Source organism: Anguilla anguilla, chromosome 13, assembly GCF_013347855.1.
Source record: "Anguilla anguilla isolate fAngAng1 chromosome 13, fAngAng1.pri, whole genome shotgun sequence".
In the NCBI taxonomy this organism is placed as follows: Eukaryota; Metazoa; Chordata; class Actinopteri; order Anguilliformes; family Anguillidae; genus Anguilla; species Anguilla anguilla.
The window spans coordinates 35,733,540-35,746,141 of record NC_049213.1 but is presented as its reverse complement, the minus strand read 5'-3'; the positions used below and the strand labels follow the sequence as shown (position 1 = coordinate 35,746,141).

General features: G+C 46.9%; 1 protein-coding gene across 4 annotated transcripts; it reads right to left on the bottom strand.

Moving 5' to 3' along the window:
- Positions 1 to 2,047: 2,047 nt before the first annotated feature.
- elk4 (ETS transcription factor ELK4) lies at positions 2,048 to 12,375 on the bottom strand. 4 transcript variants are annotated; one of them, XM_035388958.1, is made up of 6 exons: positions 11,624 to 12,375; positions 8,691 to 8,901; positions 6,591 to 7,322; positions 5,824 to 6,048; positions 4,122 to 4,403; positions 2,048 to 3,945 (listed from the first exon to the last, which is right to left on the bottom strand). In XM_035388958.1, the coding sequence occupies exons 2-6, from the start codon at positions 8,895 to 8,897 to the stop codon at positions 3,652 to 3,654; spliced, it is 1,740 nt and encodes a 579-aa protein (XP_035244849.1). In that variant the 5' UTR covers positions 8,898 to 8,901; positions 11,624 to 12,375; the 3' UTR covers positions 2,048 to 3,651. The 4 variants fall into 4 exon arrangements, with proteins under 4 accessions (XP_035244849.1, XP_035244850.1, XP_035244851.1 ...); XM_035388959.1 differs by having other exon boundaries at positions 2,048 to 3,972; positions 4,149 to 4,403; XM_035388960.1 differs by having other exon boundaries at positions 2,048 to 3,972; positions 4,176 to 4,403.
- Positions 12,376 to 12,602: the final 227 nt, after the last annotated feature.

Below are 12,602 nucleotides of genomic sequence, written 5' to 3'. Positions count from 1 at the left end.
CATTACGATGCAATTGTTGTAGGGACGCTCAGGCACATAATAGTGAAGGAGTGTGTGCAGGAACTGTACATACGCACACTCAAAACGGGAGCTATGGCTGCTATCGGAAATATTCCTGCAAGAAAGGGTTTCACTGGGGGCGCACCTGTGCCTGTGCAAAGCTTCCAGTGATACGCTGGCAGCTGCTGCTTCGCTTTACAGTACCTGACACTGGCAAGAGTCCACGAAAACGCAACACGGCACTTTAGCAACGACGGAACCCGCCTGAAGTACCTGGATGTTTTTCAAAAATACGAGCCTACGGCTAACAACACTTAGCGTAGCACTGGCAGCCTGGGCCGCGAAAAGACTGCATTCACAAATACAGAAGTCACAGGCGTCCTTTGAATCCGAGGAGCACGCCTGCCTGCATGTTGTAGCGTCGTTGACTTAACACAAGGGATCTCAAATTGAAATCCTGGAGGTTGTGTGTCTGCTGGTTTTCGATGTGTCCCTGGCTCTTGAGTGCTTAACGTGAGTCAGTGATTGGCTAAAGGGTCTGCACACCTCGTGGTGCCAACTGAAGGGAAGCCACGAAAACCAGCAGCCCTCCAGGACTAGAGTTTGAGATCCCTGACTTTACATGACCATACCCACCGAGTCCCCAGGTTGGCCTCATCAGTCCATTCTTATCTGCGCTCGGGCCAAACCCCTCCAACAAATACCGAAAATGTTGGAATTTGTCGGTACCCGTTTGGCGCGGCCGTGACTAGAATAAAGTTCTTGGAGAGCACGCAGAGCTGTGGCTCCTCGCTTCGTTTCATTAGCCTGTCGTGTCTAGTTTATGGCAGCAGACGTAAGGCATCATGCAATCATGGCTGTGTCGCTCGTAATGCTGCTCTGAGGAGAACGATCAGTTATTTCCTCTGTGGGAAACGTAAAATCGATCCATATATCCACTGCGCTCATGAGCCTGTATTAAATTTTTTACTTCTATTTGGCAGCAAAAACGACTCTTAGAAGAATATAGCCCTACGGGGATATAAGTGCTTTTACCTGAGATATTGCACATTAATATATTAAGTGAGTTTTGTTTGCTTTTTTCCCCCCATAAAATATAAATCACCACTTTAACATGAGTCATTACTGCCGGGCCTTGGCAAAAATAGTGAATTTAAAACAACAACAACAACAACAAAAAAAATAAAAACGAATAGCGTGTAAGAGAGAGTCCCAGTCGCTGTCAGAAACACGGATTTCTGCATGAAGCGACCCAAAACGGACCAGAGTAACCCACCACGCCCAGCAGACCACAGACAGGCCTTCAATTCCACCCGTGAAGACGGTAGGCCGTCGGTTAAAAAAATCCGACCGGATCACGAACGATGACTTCAACCGTTCCAATAGGAACAGCTCTTAAAAACGACCTTCGCTCAAGCAGACCCCAAACCACAATTCGCCCAGGGTTTAAAATTCCAGTTACCACGGGATACGAGTCTGCTCCAGTTTGCCCCGATTGGTCAAACGACATGAGAGATAACTGCCATCACAGCGACTGAGTGATGTCATCTACGTCAAAGGCAAATTGGAGAAAATGAGTTTTCCTACCAGACCTCTTAATTCAGGAAAGGACTATTCTAAACAATATATCTACTCATTTAAACATTGACATTTCACAACCTTTTCAGGTTAATCGAACAGGATAAGTGCTCTTCGAGAATTTTTTTCTTTCATTATGTGTCTATAAATAACCTGGTATATACACTAATTCACTCCCATAATGCCCATGGTTACACACCACCAACCTGAGCTCCGTTTGGAAAAACAAACCCAAGTAAATGTAGCCATCGCCAGAAATGTGCAATACAGAGTACGGCAAAGCTTCATTTGGTTTAAAAAACAACAACAACAAAAAAAAAAAAAAACATGGAGCGGCAAAAAAACTAAGTCAACACCAACAGAAGCCATAAACAAACTTGTGCAGCGAGACAAACTCGCATCTTCATTCGAACCCTTCCTGACTTTTAATTCCTCACAACACTGTGTCTGTGATGGAAGTGTTTTTTTCTTCTTGCCTATTCAGCTCACAAAAGTGAGTTTGCTACGCACGCCACATGAACGTAATACACTGAACGGGATAAGCATCTGTTATGGCGAAAAGTACATAACATGAGTTAATCATAACAAGCTGGATAACACCAAAGAACGTCACAACGGCATCCAAGTGGCGTATGAAAAAGCAAGCCAGGGTTGCCATTTACGTCACATTAAGACATTACGAAGGAGGTTAAGGTAGCTGGTTAATTGCACAAAAACAATGCATATCTGTTAAGAAAGATATACCTGCGTGGAAATAGCCATCGTAGTAAATGTAATGCCTTGATCAAGAGAGGCTCCTTTTCCTACTTAAAAATGATGGCCGAATCAAAACTCAGCTCCTAACTGCCAGCAGTCAGCTTTCTTGTCTGATTGGCTGGCAGTGGACAGATCTGCGCAAGGGCCACCTGCGATCGTACGATCGACGTCACATCGGACCAAATCGACCCTTCCTGGATGTCCCACAGAGATCTAGTAGCATCAGAAACATCGGAAATTTCCTCCTGATTTGCATAAGGCCCATGTGAAATTTTAAGAGAAACAGGAGGAGAGGTGGAGGTAAAGTAAATAATGATTCCAAACCCCCAGCCCCCAGACCCACCCAGATTTCACAGAATATTTTTGAGAGGTTTGAAGCTAAGATCAGCCGGACGCAACCTCTCAGTCTGAGCTCCCCACGGACGTCTCAGACAAATCTTCCAGGAGTGACATCACTGCAGCAGAGCATAACCAAATAACTGTTGTGACTCTCTGACTTTGACCCCTCCCCCCTTTTTTTTTTAGCCCAATCACAAGGCCCGATTTGGCGTACACACTGAGATTGGCGCACGTGTCCGTGACAGTGGGACGGGACGGACGGGAGGGGCGCGGGTCAGCGTTGGGGGGGGGTGGCGTTCCTGGGGGCCGTTCCTGGTCTCCGGGCTCTTGCTCTACGTCTTCTGCGGATCCGGGGAGAGGGGCCCGGGCGTGCTGGAGCCGTCCAGGCTGTGAATGGGCAGCTGGAACTGCGTGTTGAGGACAGAGGGGAACTGTAGAGCACAGAAGAGCGTTACTCCGTCAGTACCGACTCCTCCGCTATTTTAACCCCAGCTCCACCAATCACAGCAGCAAGGCGCTGTCACCAGGAATTATGGGCCCCGTGAAAAGAACTCACTTTGGGCCCCACCACCCCAGGCCATCCCATCCCTGCACAATTACAGCGCATTTGTTTGAGGGGCCCTGCAGTGCATCAGTAAAATAGCTGGGCTTATTATGTAAAAATGAGAAAGTTGTGTAAGTTGCTCTGGGAAATCTAAATGCCTGTAATGTACTGTAATGTAACGTAATGACTTAGGCGCGGAATTGTGTAAAACACAGAAACAGACAGTAACAGACAAGGTGTGATAGTGTGCTGTAGGAGTATAGATGCTGGGCCTGTAACTTGAAAGCTTAACCCCTAGTTTGGGTACTGCAACTGTACCATTGAATTGAAGGCCTCACCTTAGCCATTTACGAAAATATCCAGCTGCCAACATGGATGATATGCATCACCCTGTAACAGTGCAGTTGTCTTTTAAGCCAATATACAATGATGTATTAATGAGAGGCACAGCACTGGCTGCACAGGTGAGACTCACCTGGAACAGGGTGTGTGAATGTGCAGGTGGGACTCACCTGGAACAGGGTGTGTGTGTGACTCACCTGGAACAGGGTGCGAGTGTGACTCACCTGGAATAGGGTGTGAGTGTGACTCACCTGGAACAGGGTGTGCGTGCGACTCACCTGGAACAGGGTGTGCGTGCGACTCACCTGGAACAGGGTGTGCATGTGGCTCACCTGGAACAAGGTGTGCGTGTGACTCACCTGGAACAGGGTGTGCGTGTGACTCACCTGGAACAGGGTGTGCGTGTGACTCACCTGGAACAGGGTGTATGGTTGTGCAGGTGTGACTCACCTGGAACAGGGTGTGCGTATGACTCACCTGGAACAGGGTGTGCGTGTGACTCACCTGGAACATGGTGTGTGTGTGTGACTCACCTGGAACAGGGTGTGAGTGTGTGACTCACCTGGAACAGGGTGTGAGTGTGACTCACCTGGAACAGGGTGTGCGTGTGACTCACCTGGAACAGGGTGTGAGTGTGACTCACCTGGAACAGGGTGTGCGTGTGGCTCACCTGGAACAGGGTGTGCGTGTGACTCACCTGGAACAGGGTGTGCGTGTGACTCACCTGGAACAGGGTGTGCGTGCCCTGGCGCCGGGCTGGACTCAGCGGGGCCACAGGACTGAGCGTGCTCCAGAAGTGGATGTTGGACAAGAGAGGGCTGGGAGTGAGCAGGAGGGTAGGTGTCTGTACGCGCACACACACACACACACACACACACACAAACGCATGCACACGCACACACACACATACACACACACATGCACGCATACACACACACACAAATGCACGCACGCACACGCACACAAACACACACACACACACACACGCATGAACGCACACACGCACCCACACACACACACATGAAAGAGAACATTTAATAAGCTTGTTAATACACTGGTGTAAGTTTGTTCAATTGACTCTTTCTATGCACAACAAAACGTGGGAGCTGAATGGGGGGGTACAAGAAATATCTCCCAATATTTTATATGGACACAATATACACTACTTTATTTCTATGAGGTAGGTCATTCAGAAATAATCATTTTAGTGACTGTGCTCATATTTCAATTCTCATCAATTAGCAGACAGACCAAAACAAGCCACCAAGTATTCCCTCTTATTTTTAAACTGAGGACTGCATGTCTTATGATAATGAAATCAGTGATGTATAATTAAAATGTCACTTTCTTTTAGTGTGCACATTCATTTGCACACTGTCAGTCAAGATGCAGGTTCTGAACTAGCTGTGATGACACGTGGAATCTGTCTTCGTTAGTTTTGCTGATAAAGGTTTTAATTAGTATATCAGGGGAATATCGTCACGGGTGGGACACAAGCTGAAAAACGAGCTGCAGATATCAATTTTAATAAATCAGATCAGGCAATTTTATCACGGAAATTAAGCGCTATGTGGATATTACCCTTCGGCAAGGTACTTCATCCCAACTGTTTCAGTAAATATCCAGCAGTAGAAATGGATTGTATTAAAAGACTGTAGTCTGCCTGCAAGTGACTCTGAATAAAAGCATCGATTAAAAGCCCAATTGTAAATGGAGATGGGGATGCTCGTATTGACTACAGACACATTTTTCAACCACAATTTTTCAGTTGTACATTCGGGGTATATAACTCGTGTAACTATGTAATCCTAACTCAATTTACTTGCTGTAAGTACTTAGTCAAACAGTAATTTCCATCATTAATTTGTTGCGACGTTATATTTTCTTCCCCAATAATATTCCCTGTGTTCTCTCTCCGGCAGCTCTCTGAGGCCCCCTTGTGGCCGACCAGGGGAAAGGGGAAATGAGCCCTGGGGCAGAGTTTTGGGTTTTGGGACGCTTGTGTGCGTTCCCTCAGCATTACATTTACATTACATTACATTACAGGCATTTAGCAGACGCTCTTATCCAGAGCGACTTACACAACATTTTGCATTTATATTGCATCCATTTATACAACTGGATATATACTGAAGCAATGCAGGTTAAGTACCTTGCTCAAGGGTACAACGGCAGTGTCCTACCCAGGAATCGAACCTGTGACCTTTAGGTTACAAGACCAGTTCCTTACCCATTATACCACACTGCCTCATCGGGACACTGACCTGCAGGATGGCGGGAGTGAGGGAGGCGGTCGGGAGGGAGGGGCTGGACAGGTTCATGGGGCTCAGGTCCGAGCCCGTCACCACCAGCGCAGGGGCAAGCTCCAGCCCCCTGGGCTTTTTCGACTTCCCGTGATGGGCGCCGCCTCCGGCACTTCGGGGGAACACAGAGTTCCCTGCCTCGCGCTCCGACGATGTTGCATTCTGGGATGCGGGAGCCGGTTGAACCTAAAAGAGGAGGGGCAGGGGATTGCAATGTGTGAGTTGAGTGCATCACAGTGGCTAATCATCTGCTGGCTAAAGTACCAGGATGTTCATTACTTCCTAATTTTATTTATTTTCATCAGACACAAACTATACAAAGTTTGCAGCAGATTAAAAAGGAATATATTTTTCATAAAAAGTAGGCAGAAGGCAGGAACGCTGCTCTAGGTGAATGGCCTTGTAAACTGAGGTGGCCTCAACAGAAGGTGCTGTTTGGAGGGGCTGTTTAATGTTCGGAAGAAGAAAAAAAATCCAAGGCACTCTTCTGATTCGTTTGAAGCTAAAAGCCCTTATAAGGCATGTCACTCTCGGACAATAAAAATGTCTACTAACACGCTAACGCATTTCGGCATTTTTAATTGTCCTAGAGTGTTCATACTACGTTCAGGGGGAAAAAAACAAACTTGTCCCAATGCATTTTCCTTGTAGACTTTAATCCTAGGTAGCTTGTATGAGAGTTTGAGAGCCAGGAAGAGAGAGACAGGGTCCTTCTCAGCACAGCTGACCTGCAGCTGGATCTCAGAGGGCTGCGATGAGATGGACTCCATGTCGCTGTCAATCACCAGATCCTGGGAGGAGTCAGGCGCTGTGCTGGGGGTGGGGGAGCGGGAGGGGGAGGGCACGTGGGTGGAGATCCCCTCCAGGTGGAGGCCCGGTGACGGTCCCGCGGTGGACGTGTCCTCTCCAAAAGCACCGAAGGTTCGGGGCGGGCGGCACTGCTTCACCGCGGCGTCCTCCGAGGGGGGCGGGGCTTGAAGCGGGTGCGCCCGCTGCGGGCGTGGCTTCGCCTCGGAGGACTCCCGAGGAACAGATTCGGGAGCGACCGGCGGCGGTGGCGTGGTCCTCTTGGCGGGCGAGCTCCCGAACCTGATGACGGAGGGCGCCGGGTCTTGGCTGGCCCTCCTCTCGCCCGGGTGCTCCGCCTTGGTGGGTCTGAAGAGCTGGGCACCGGCCTGCAGGGAGGTGAGGGTGAAGGTGGTGTACAGGCCCGAGTGGATGTAGTCGTTCCGGCTGGGGGGCTTCCCGGAGCCGTGCCCGCCCCCTGTGCCCGCCGTGCCCGCCGTGCCCGCCTCCTCGTCCCCGGCTCCGCCCTCCTTGTCCTGCTGAGTCGGGCCCCTCTCAGAGCCCAGCGGCTCCCCGCCCCCCTCCACCCTCGCCGCGGCCTCTCCGCTCAGGACGTCTGGGTAGGACACAAAGCGGTACACAAACTTCTGCCCGTTTACCTTCCTGATGATGTTCTGTGGGCAAAACCAGGAGAAAATTAGATTAGCTGGCCGCTGTGCTTCACAACCAAAAAACACAGTATAAATAATCCTAAAAACCGGTTTTAGGGCGTCTGAAGACACTTCATGTTCTTATGTCACAGAACTTCATGCTTTGTCGCACAGTGTTCATTGGACAGCCAAATGGAACACCGAAATTCATTGTCATGGATACGCCATTAAGATGCGGCAACTTCCCGCTCCTGAGTGCAAACAGCAAAACAAGAATTTCCGCTCTTCGCTTCGCTTTGACAGAGCTGAGCTCCAGCAAATCTACCATTACGTGTGCTGTTCACTGGGTTTGGGGTATGAGGGGAGAGCAGGAACGCGAAAACCTCACAGCTCCAAAAGTGGGTCACGTCCAATACCACATCCTGAACGCACCCTCGCCCTCGCCCCCGTCCCTGGCCTGCCCGGACACGCTTCCGCCACTGTGCCAAAATATCTGCCCATCGCAGGAGTGTGAATGACACACATCCTCTCCTGGCAGTGGGACCTGACGCAGATAAATCTGCACCATTACAGGACGCTGTGTCAGACCCTGGAAGCCCTCATTCAAATGCCCTGCTGGCAGATAATCCTGGGATAAGCTCCTGCAGAGCCCATCAAATTTTTTTATGACCAGGGATAATAAAATGTGGGTAAGACAAATCACGACATCACCTTACACACAGAAGGCCGTGGATGCGGCCCTCGCTAAATCTGCCCGACTACAGCTGATCAGCCGAGTCTGACATTGACGGATTGGTCAGAGCCTCTAAAGTAATTATGGATGACTCCTAGAGCGGGTTAACGGCTTATCTTTTCCAAATTCTCATACCATTATTCTTGCCGAAAAAAAAACTGTTTTATTTTGTTCTACCAGGGGGGGATGGGGTACTTCCTTAAAATAAGCACCTTTTCCAGAATTGCCACGAGCCGATAATTAATTTAAACTGAAAGATAACGGGAGAGAATTGATACCTTAGCCTGCGCTGCTGTCAGGCTTGCGCTAGTGTCAGACTCGGACCAGTCGCACTAGTGTGGGGTGTGTTTTTCACAAAAGCGCGTTCTGGCTATGATTTCATGCTGCCTGCGCACATTTGCAGGACGTATTGTCCACCGTGCTCAGTTAACATTGTTCGATTAGCCATTACCAACAAATCCGCTGATTGGTGGAGCTCCCTTGCGTGAGGCCAAGCCGTTGGTTATCACAGTGGCAGTACAGCTCACCTTGTCATAATAGTAGCGCAGGGCACAGCTCATCTCGTCATAATAGCAGCGCATGACACAGCTCACCTTGTTATTACAGTAGCGCAGAGCACAACTCACCTCGTCATAATAGCAGCGCAGAGCACAGCTCACCTTGTCATAATAGTAGCGCAGGGCGCGGCTGAGCTTGTCGTAGTTCATGCTGGGCTTGTTCTTGCGAGCGCCCCACAGCCTGGCCACCTCCTCAGCCTGCAGCAGCTTGAACTCCCCGTCTTCGCTGGTCCAGCAGATCAGCTGCTCGTTGCCGGGGTCCAGCAGGAGCTGCAGCAGGAACTGCCACAGAGTCACCGAGCTGTCCATGCCACTGAGGGGGGGGGGGGTGGGGAGAAGAGTTTTTATTACTCATTGATTCATTTAGTGTGGGTGGGGGCCAACCCTATTTTTACGTGTTTTTTTGATCCACAAGTTAGAAGAAATACTACAAAGTACTCCACTTGTGAGCAGCGATGTCTTATGGGGGGGGGGGGGGGGGGGGGGCTGAGTGACAGGGGCCCTTTTTATCCATCAGTTATTTACAAAATATTTTATTTATAATGTACTAATAAAATGAATGGGTTGTTTTTTGTTTTCTTGGGGTGCCCTGGGGATGCGGGGGGCCCAATGTGAGATCTTTTCATGGGGCCCCAAATTCATGGCGGGGCCGCAGCATGTGATGCCTGGTTCCGCTCGTTACCCTCATCTCTGATGATCGATTGGGTCACAGCACCACATTGTTGAAGTGACCCTCTGAATTTGCACTTGCTCTGAGGCCATTTTGCTTTCTGGAGCCTTCTAGAGATCATTCATGCAGCTGCTGTGTTTCTTCCCCAGAATAAATTTTTAAAAGTCAGTCTGTAATGTCCACAGAAGATTATAAACCTCAGGACAACAGCCTGGAACAGTGGCTCCCAAACTCAGAGGATTGCAAAACAAAATTGCTTCCTGACGGTTAAAAAAAACTTCCAATGCGTATAATTTACACCAGTCAAATTACACCCTGCGCTGGTTACTCCGTACTGCACTCGACAGGCATAAATTCCGCCGAAGCGCTCAGACCTGCCGCGCCGACTCCAGCCAAATGTGCGAATTAAAAACGAGCCTCAAAGCGAGCAAAAGTGAGCAGATCCACTGCAACGTGCAATTAACATCAGACCATGTCCGGAGCTACCACTCGGAAAAAGGTCAGAGCCGCAGCCATCGCGAACGTACCCCCATTGCGTACAAAACAAAGGATGGGCGGGAAATGAACCAGTTATCTGTCCTCGTCGCAAATAACGCAGGCAGCAGGCGATGTGAAAGCGACAGACTCTGGGATCTGTCTGACCCAAACCCAAATCTCACTTTTTTTTTTGGTCCCATAAAAGATAAAGGCTAGTTTAGCTTAGCCCTGGACTAAATTGAGTTTTGTATGAAGAATCTCCATTCAAAATTGTAATTAGTCTAGGACTAGTCTTAATCTGTGTCAGTGAAACTGGCCCAAAGATACAGTCAATAAAGAGGTTTTGGCCTTATATAATGAACAGTGCACTGCACACCATTGAACAGTAGGACATTTCAGCTTTTAGCCCAGAATGCATGTTAAAATCGGAATGCGTCTCAAAAAGCCGTGGCACTATATTGGGCTTCGGTGTGAACACTGATCCGTAGAAGGAGCCCTGCTTCCTGTTTCACTGCGGGTGTACTGGTGTGTATGTGTGTGTGTGTGTGTGTGTGTGTGTGTGTGCGTGTGTGTGTGTAAGAGGCTCGAATTAAAATAAATCTGCCTGACTCATCCCATATCCAGCTGGAATGCTGGGTGCAAAAAAACAGCCCCCACACACAATCTGACAGGGCATAATGCTGTCGCCACAGGAGCAGAACTGTCCATAATGCCTGTTCAATTAACTTTTTTTTTTCTTCCTTTTTTTTTTATAAAATCACTTCTGAAAAGGCATTGTATGAAGTGCATTATTATTCTCAGCTCAGGAGACTTAAGTTAAGGAATACAGCACTGAGTATATAGCTTGAGTATGCCTATAAAAATACATTGGCAATCTTTATCTCTGAGCTTCAGGGAAACCATGTTAACTCTACAACTCTACAAGAGCTGAATCTGTATTCTGAATTTGCTGTACAATTTGCTGTACATTTGCTGAATTTACAGTACAGTCAGATTTGATAAGCGAACTAAATTCCAATGTTTGTTCAAATGTTTCTTTTTATTTCTTTTTTTAAAACCGTCACAACAGAGCAAAGGCCTACGTGACTAATAAAAACATTTGTTCCCCAACTTTAATTGAACTTCATGAATTATGACTAATAAATTAATAACACTGCAAAATAATTGCGCGTGACGTTTGGATTGAGTTTTGGAACAATAATAAACCAATGTTAAGATCTAAAGAAATTAAGAGCTAGATGTGCTATTAGTATAACATATTCTATTCTGACTCAAAATTCATTATGAAATCTACAGAATCTGGAATTGATGTCGGACTGTCGTTTGACTGTCTTCTAACCAACAATGATTGCAATATTTTAGATAACCTTTTACATGCATTATTGGTTGTTCTGTTATATCATACGTAGTTCTATAATCAGTGACTCTTCATAAAAACATACACAGTAGTTAGGTAGTTGAACGTTGCCCGAATAATTTAACAGCCACTTTCTCTCACAAAACTCCATTGTTTATTGCCAACCTGTAGGCTACAGTAACTTGACATGAAAATGGGCCACGAAGGTTGCGTACGAAACCAAATTTGCTTTTCCTGATGCCATTCAGATTGGAAGCTAGGTTTTTCTTTTTTCTTTTTTTTTAAATGTATCTTTAAGGGCATTTTAACAAACTGTTTTCCAGACAACAGTATTGCAACTGCTTTGACTGTTGTTCCATTCAAGTAAGGCTGACATTAGGCTATTCATTTGCATTCGAGAAATAATCGATACGAATCGATACGATTTTCTACAGTTCTGTCAGTCATTCTGGATTAGGGCGTTTGCTAAAGTGATTGCAGTTCACGTAAATGTAATGTAAATAGAAACAGTGCACACGTTGTGATACTCACCACACCAGCCTAGCCAAGATCCTTACTGAATATGGAATCCGGAGTTCCACTGCATAAATAAAAAGTCATGCTAAAATAACCGCGCAAAGCAATAGGCTACTGTAGACGTAAAGAGCACTTAAGATTGACAGCTAAAAATTAAAACGTTTTGTGTTGTCCTCTTAAAACAGAGAAAAATGACGTTTCAAACTGCAGGAAATTAAGGCCATATTGAGATCACTTCCTTTTTGTTTGCATCTCTGGGTGGGATTTCGTCGCTGGTTAGCTGGCTAGTTCCCGCTGTAGCCCTTCCAGGTCTAAAAAAAAAAAAATCATAATCCTGGAATCGCCACTCGGCAGGCCTGCCCAGACGACTACATTTAAAAAACCGAATATTTCACATGGATAGCTGCAGTTACAAACGGTTGCAATAAGACTGCAAAATATAAGCTATCTTTCTAAATAGTTCTTAACAAAATGACACTAAACTAACTAGCTGCACGCAGACAAACTCGACACTCTCCAAGCATGCGTGCGTGGGAAGCGTTTAGTCTACTGTATGAAAGAGAAAAACAGCTAACAAGCTACGTTAGCTATGGTGTTTCATTTGCTCGCTAGTTGAATGTGTTATCATCGGAGCTAAAAACGTGAGGCGCGTTTGCTTTAATAATCGTGAAGCAAGTCCATATTTAATGTTTCATTAATATGCCTTTTTTCTTCAACTTTTACATTTCATTCTATCAGAGCGGTTCCGCCTGTTGTGAAGCCGTGGTCTCCCCCGGGTCCTAAATTCTGACAAATTGAGCAGTCTATTTATTGTAAAATGCATAAATCCCGGATGGGTTTATCAGATTGGCTACTCATTCATTGTCAACATAACGTTTGTAAACAAGCTGTTGTGGTAATTTCCAGATTAAGTTAGATGCATAGCGCATAGGGTTTCATGTCGATACGCAAGAAATATTCTGTCATGTGTTAAGTTATCAATTTAGGTTAACTT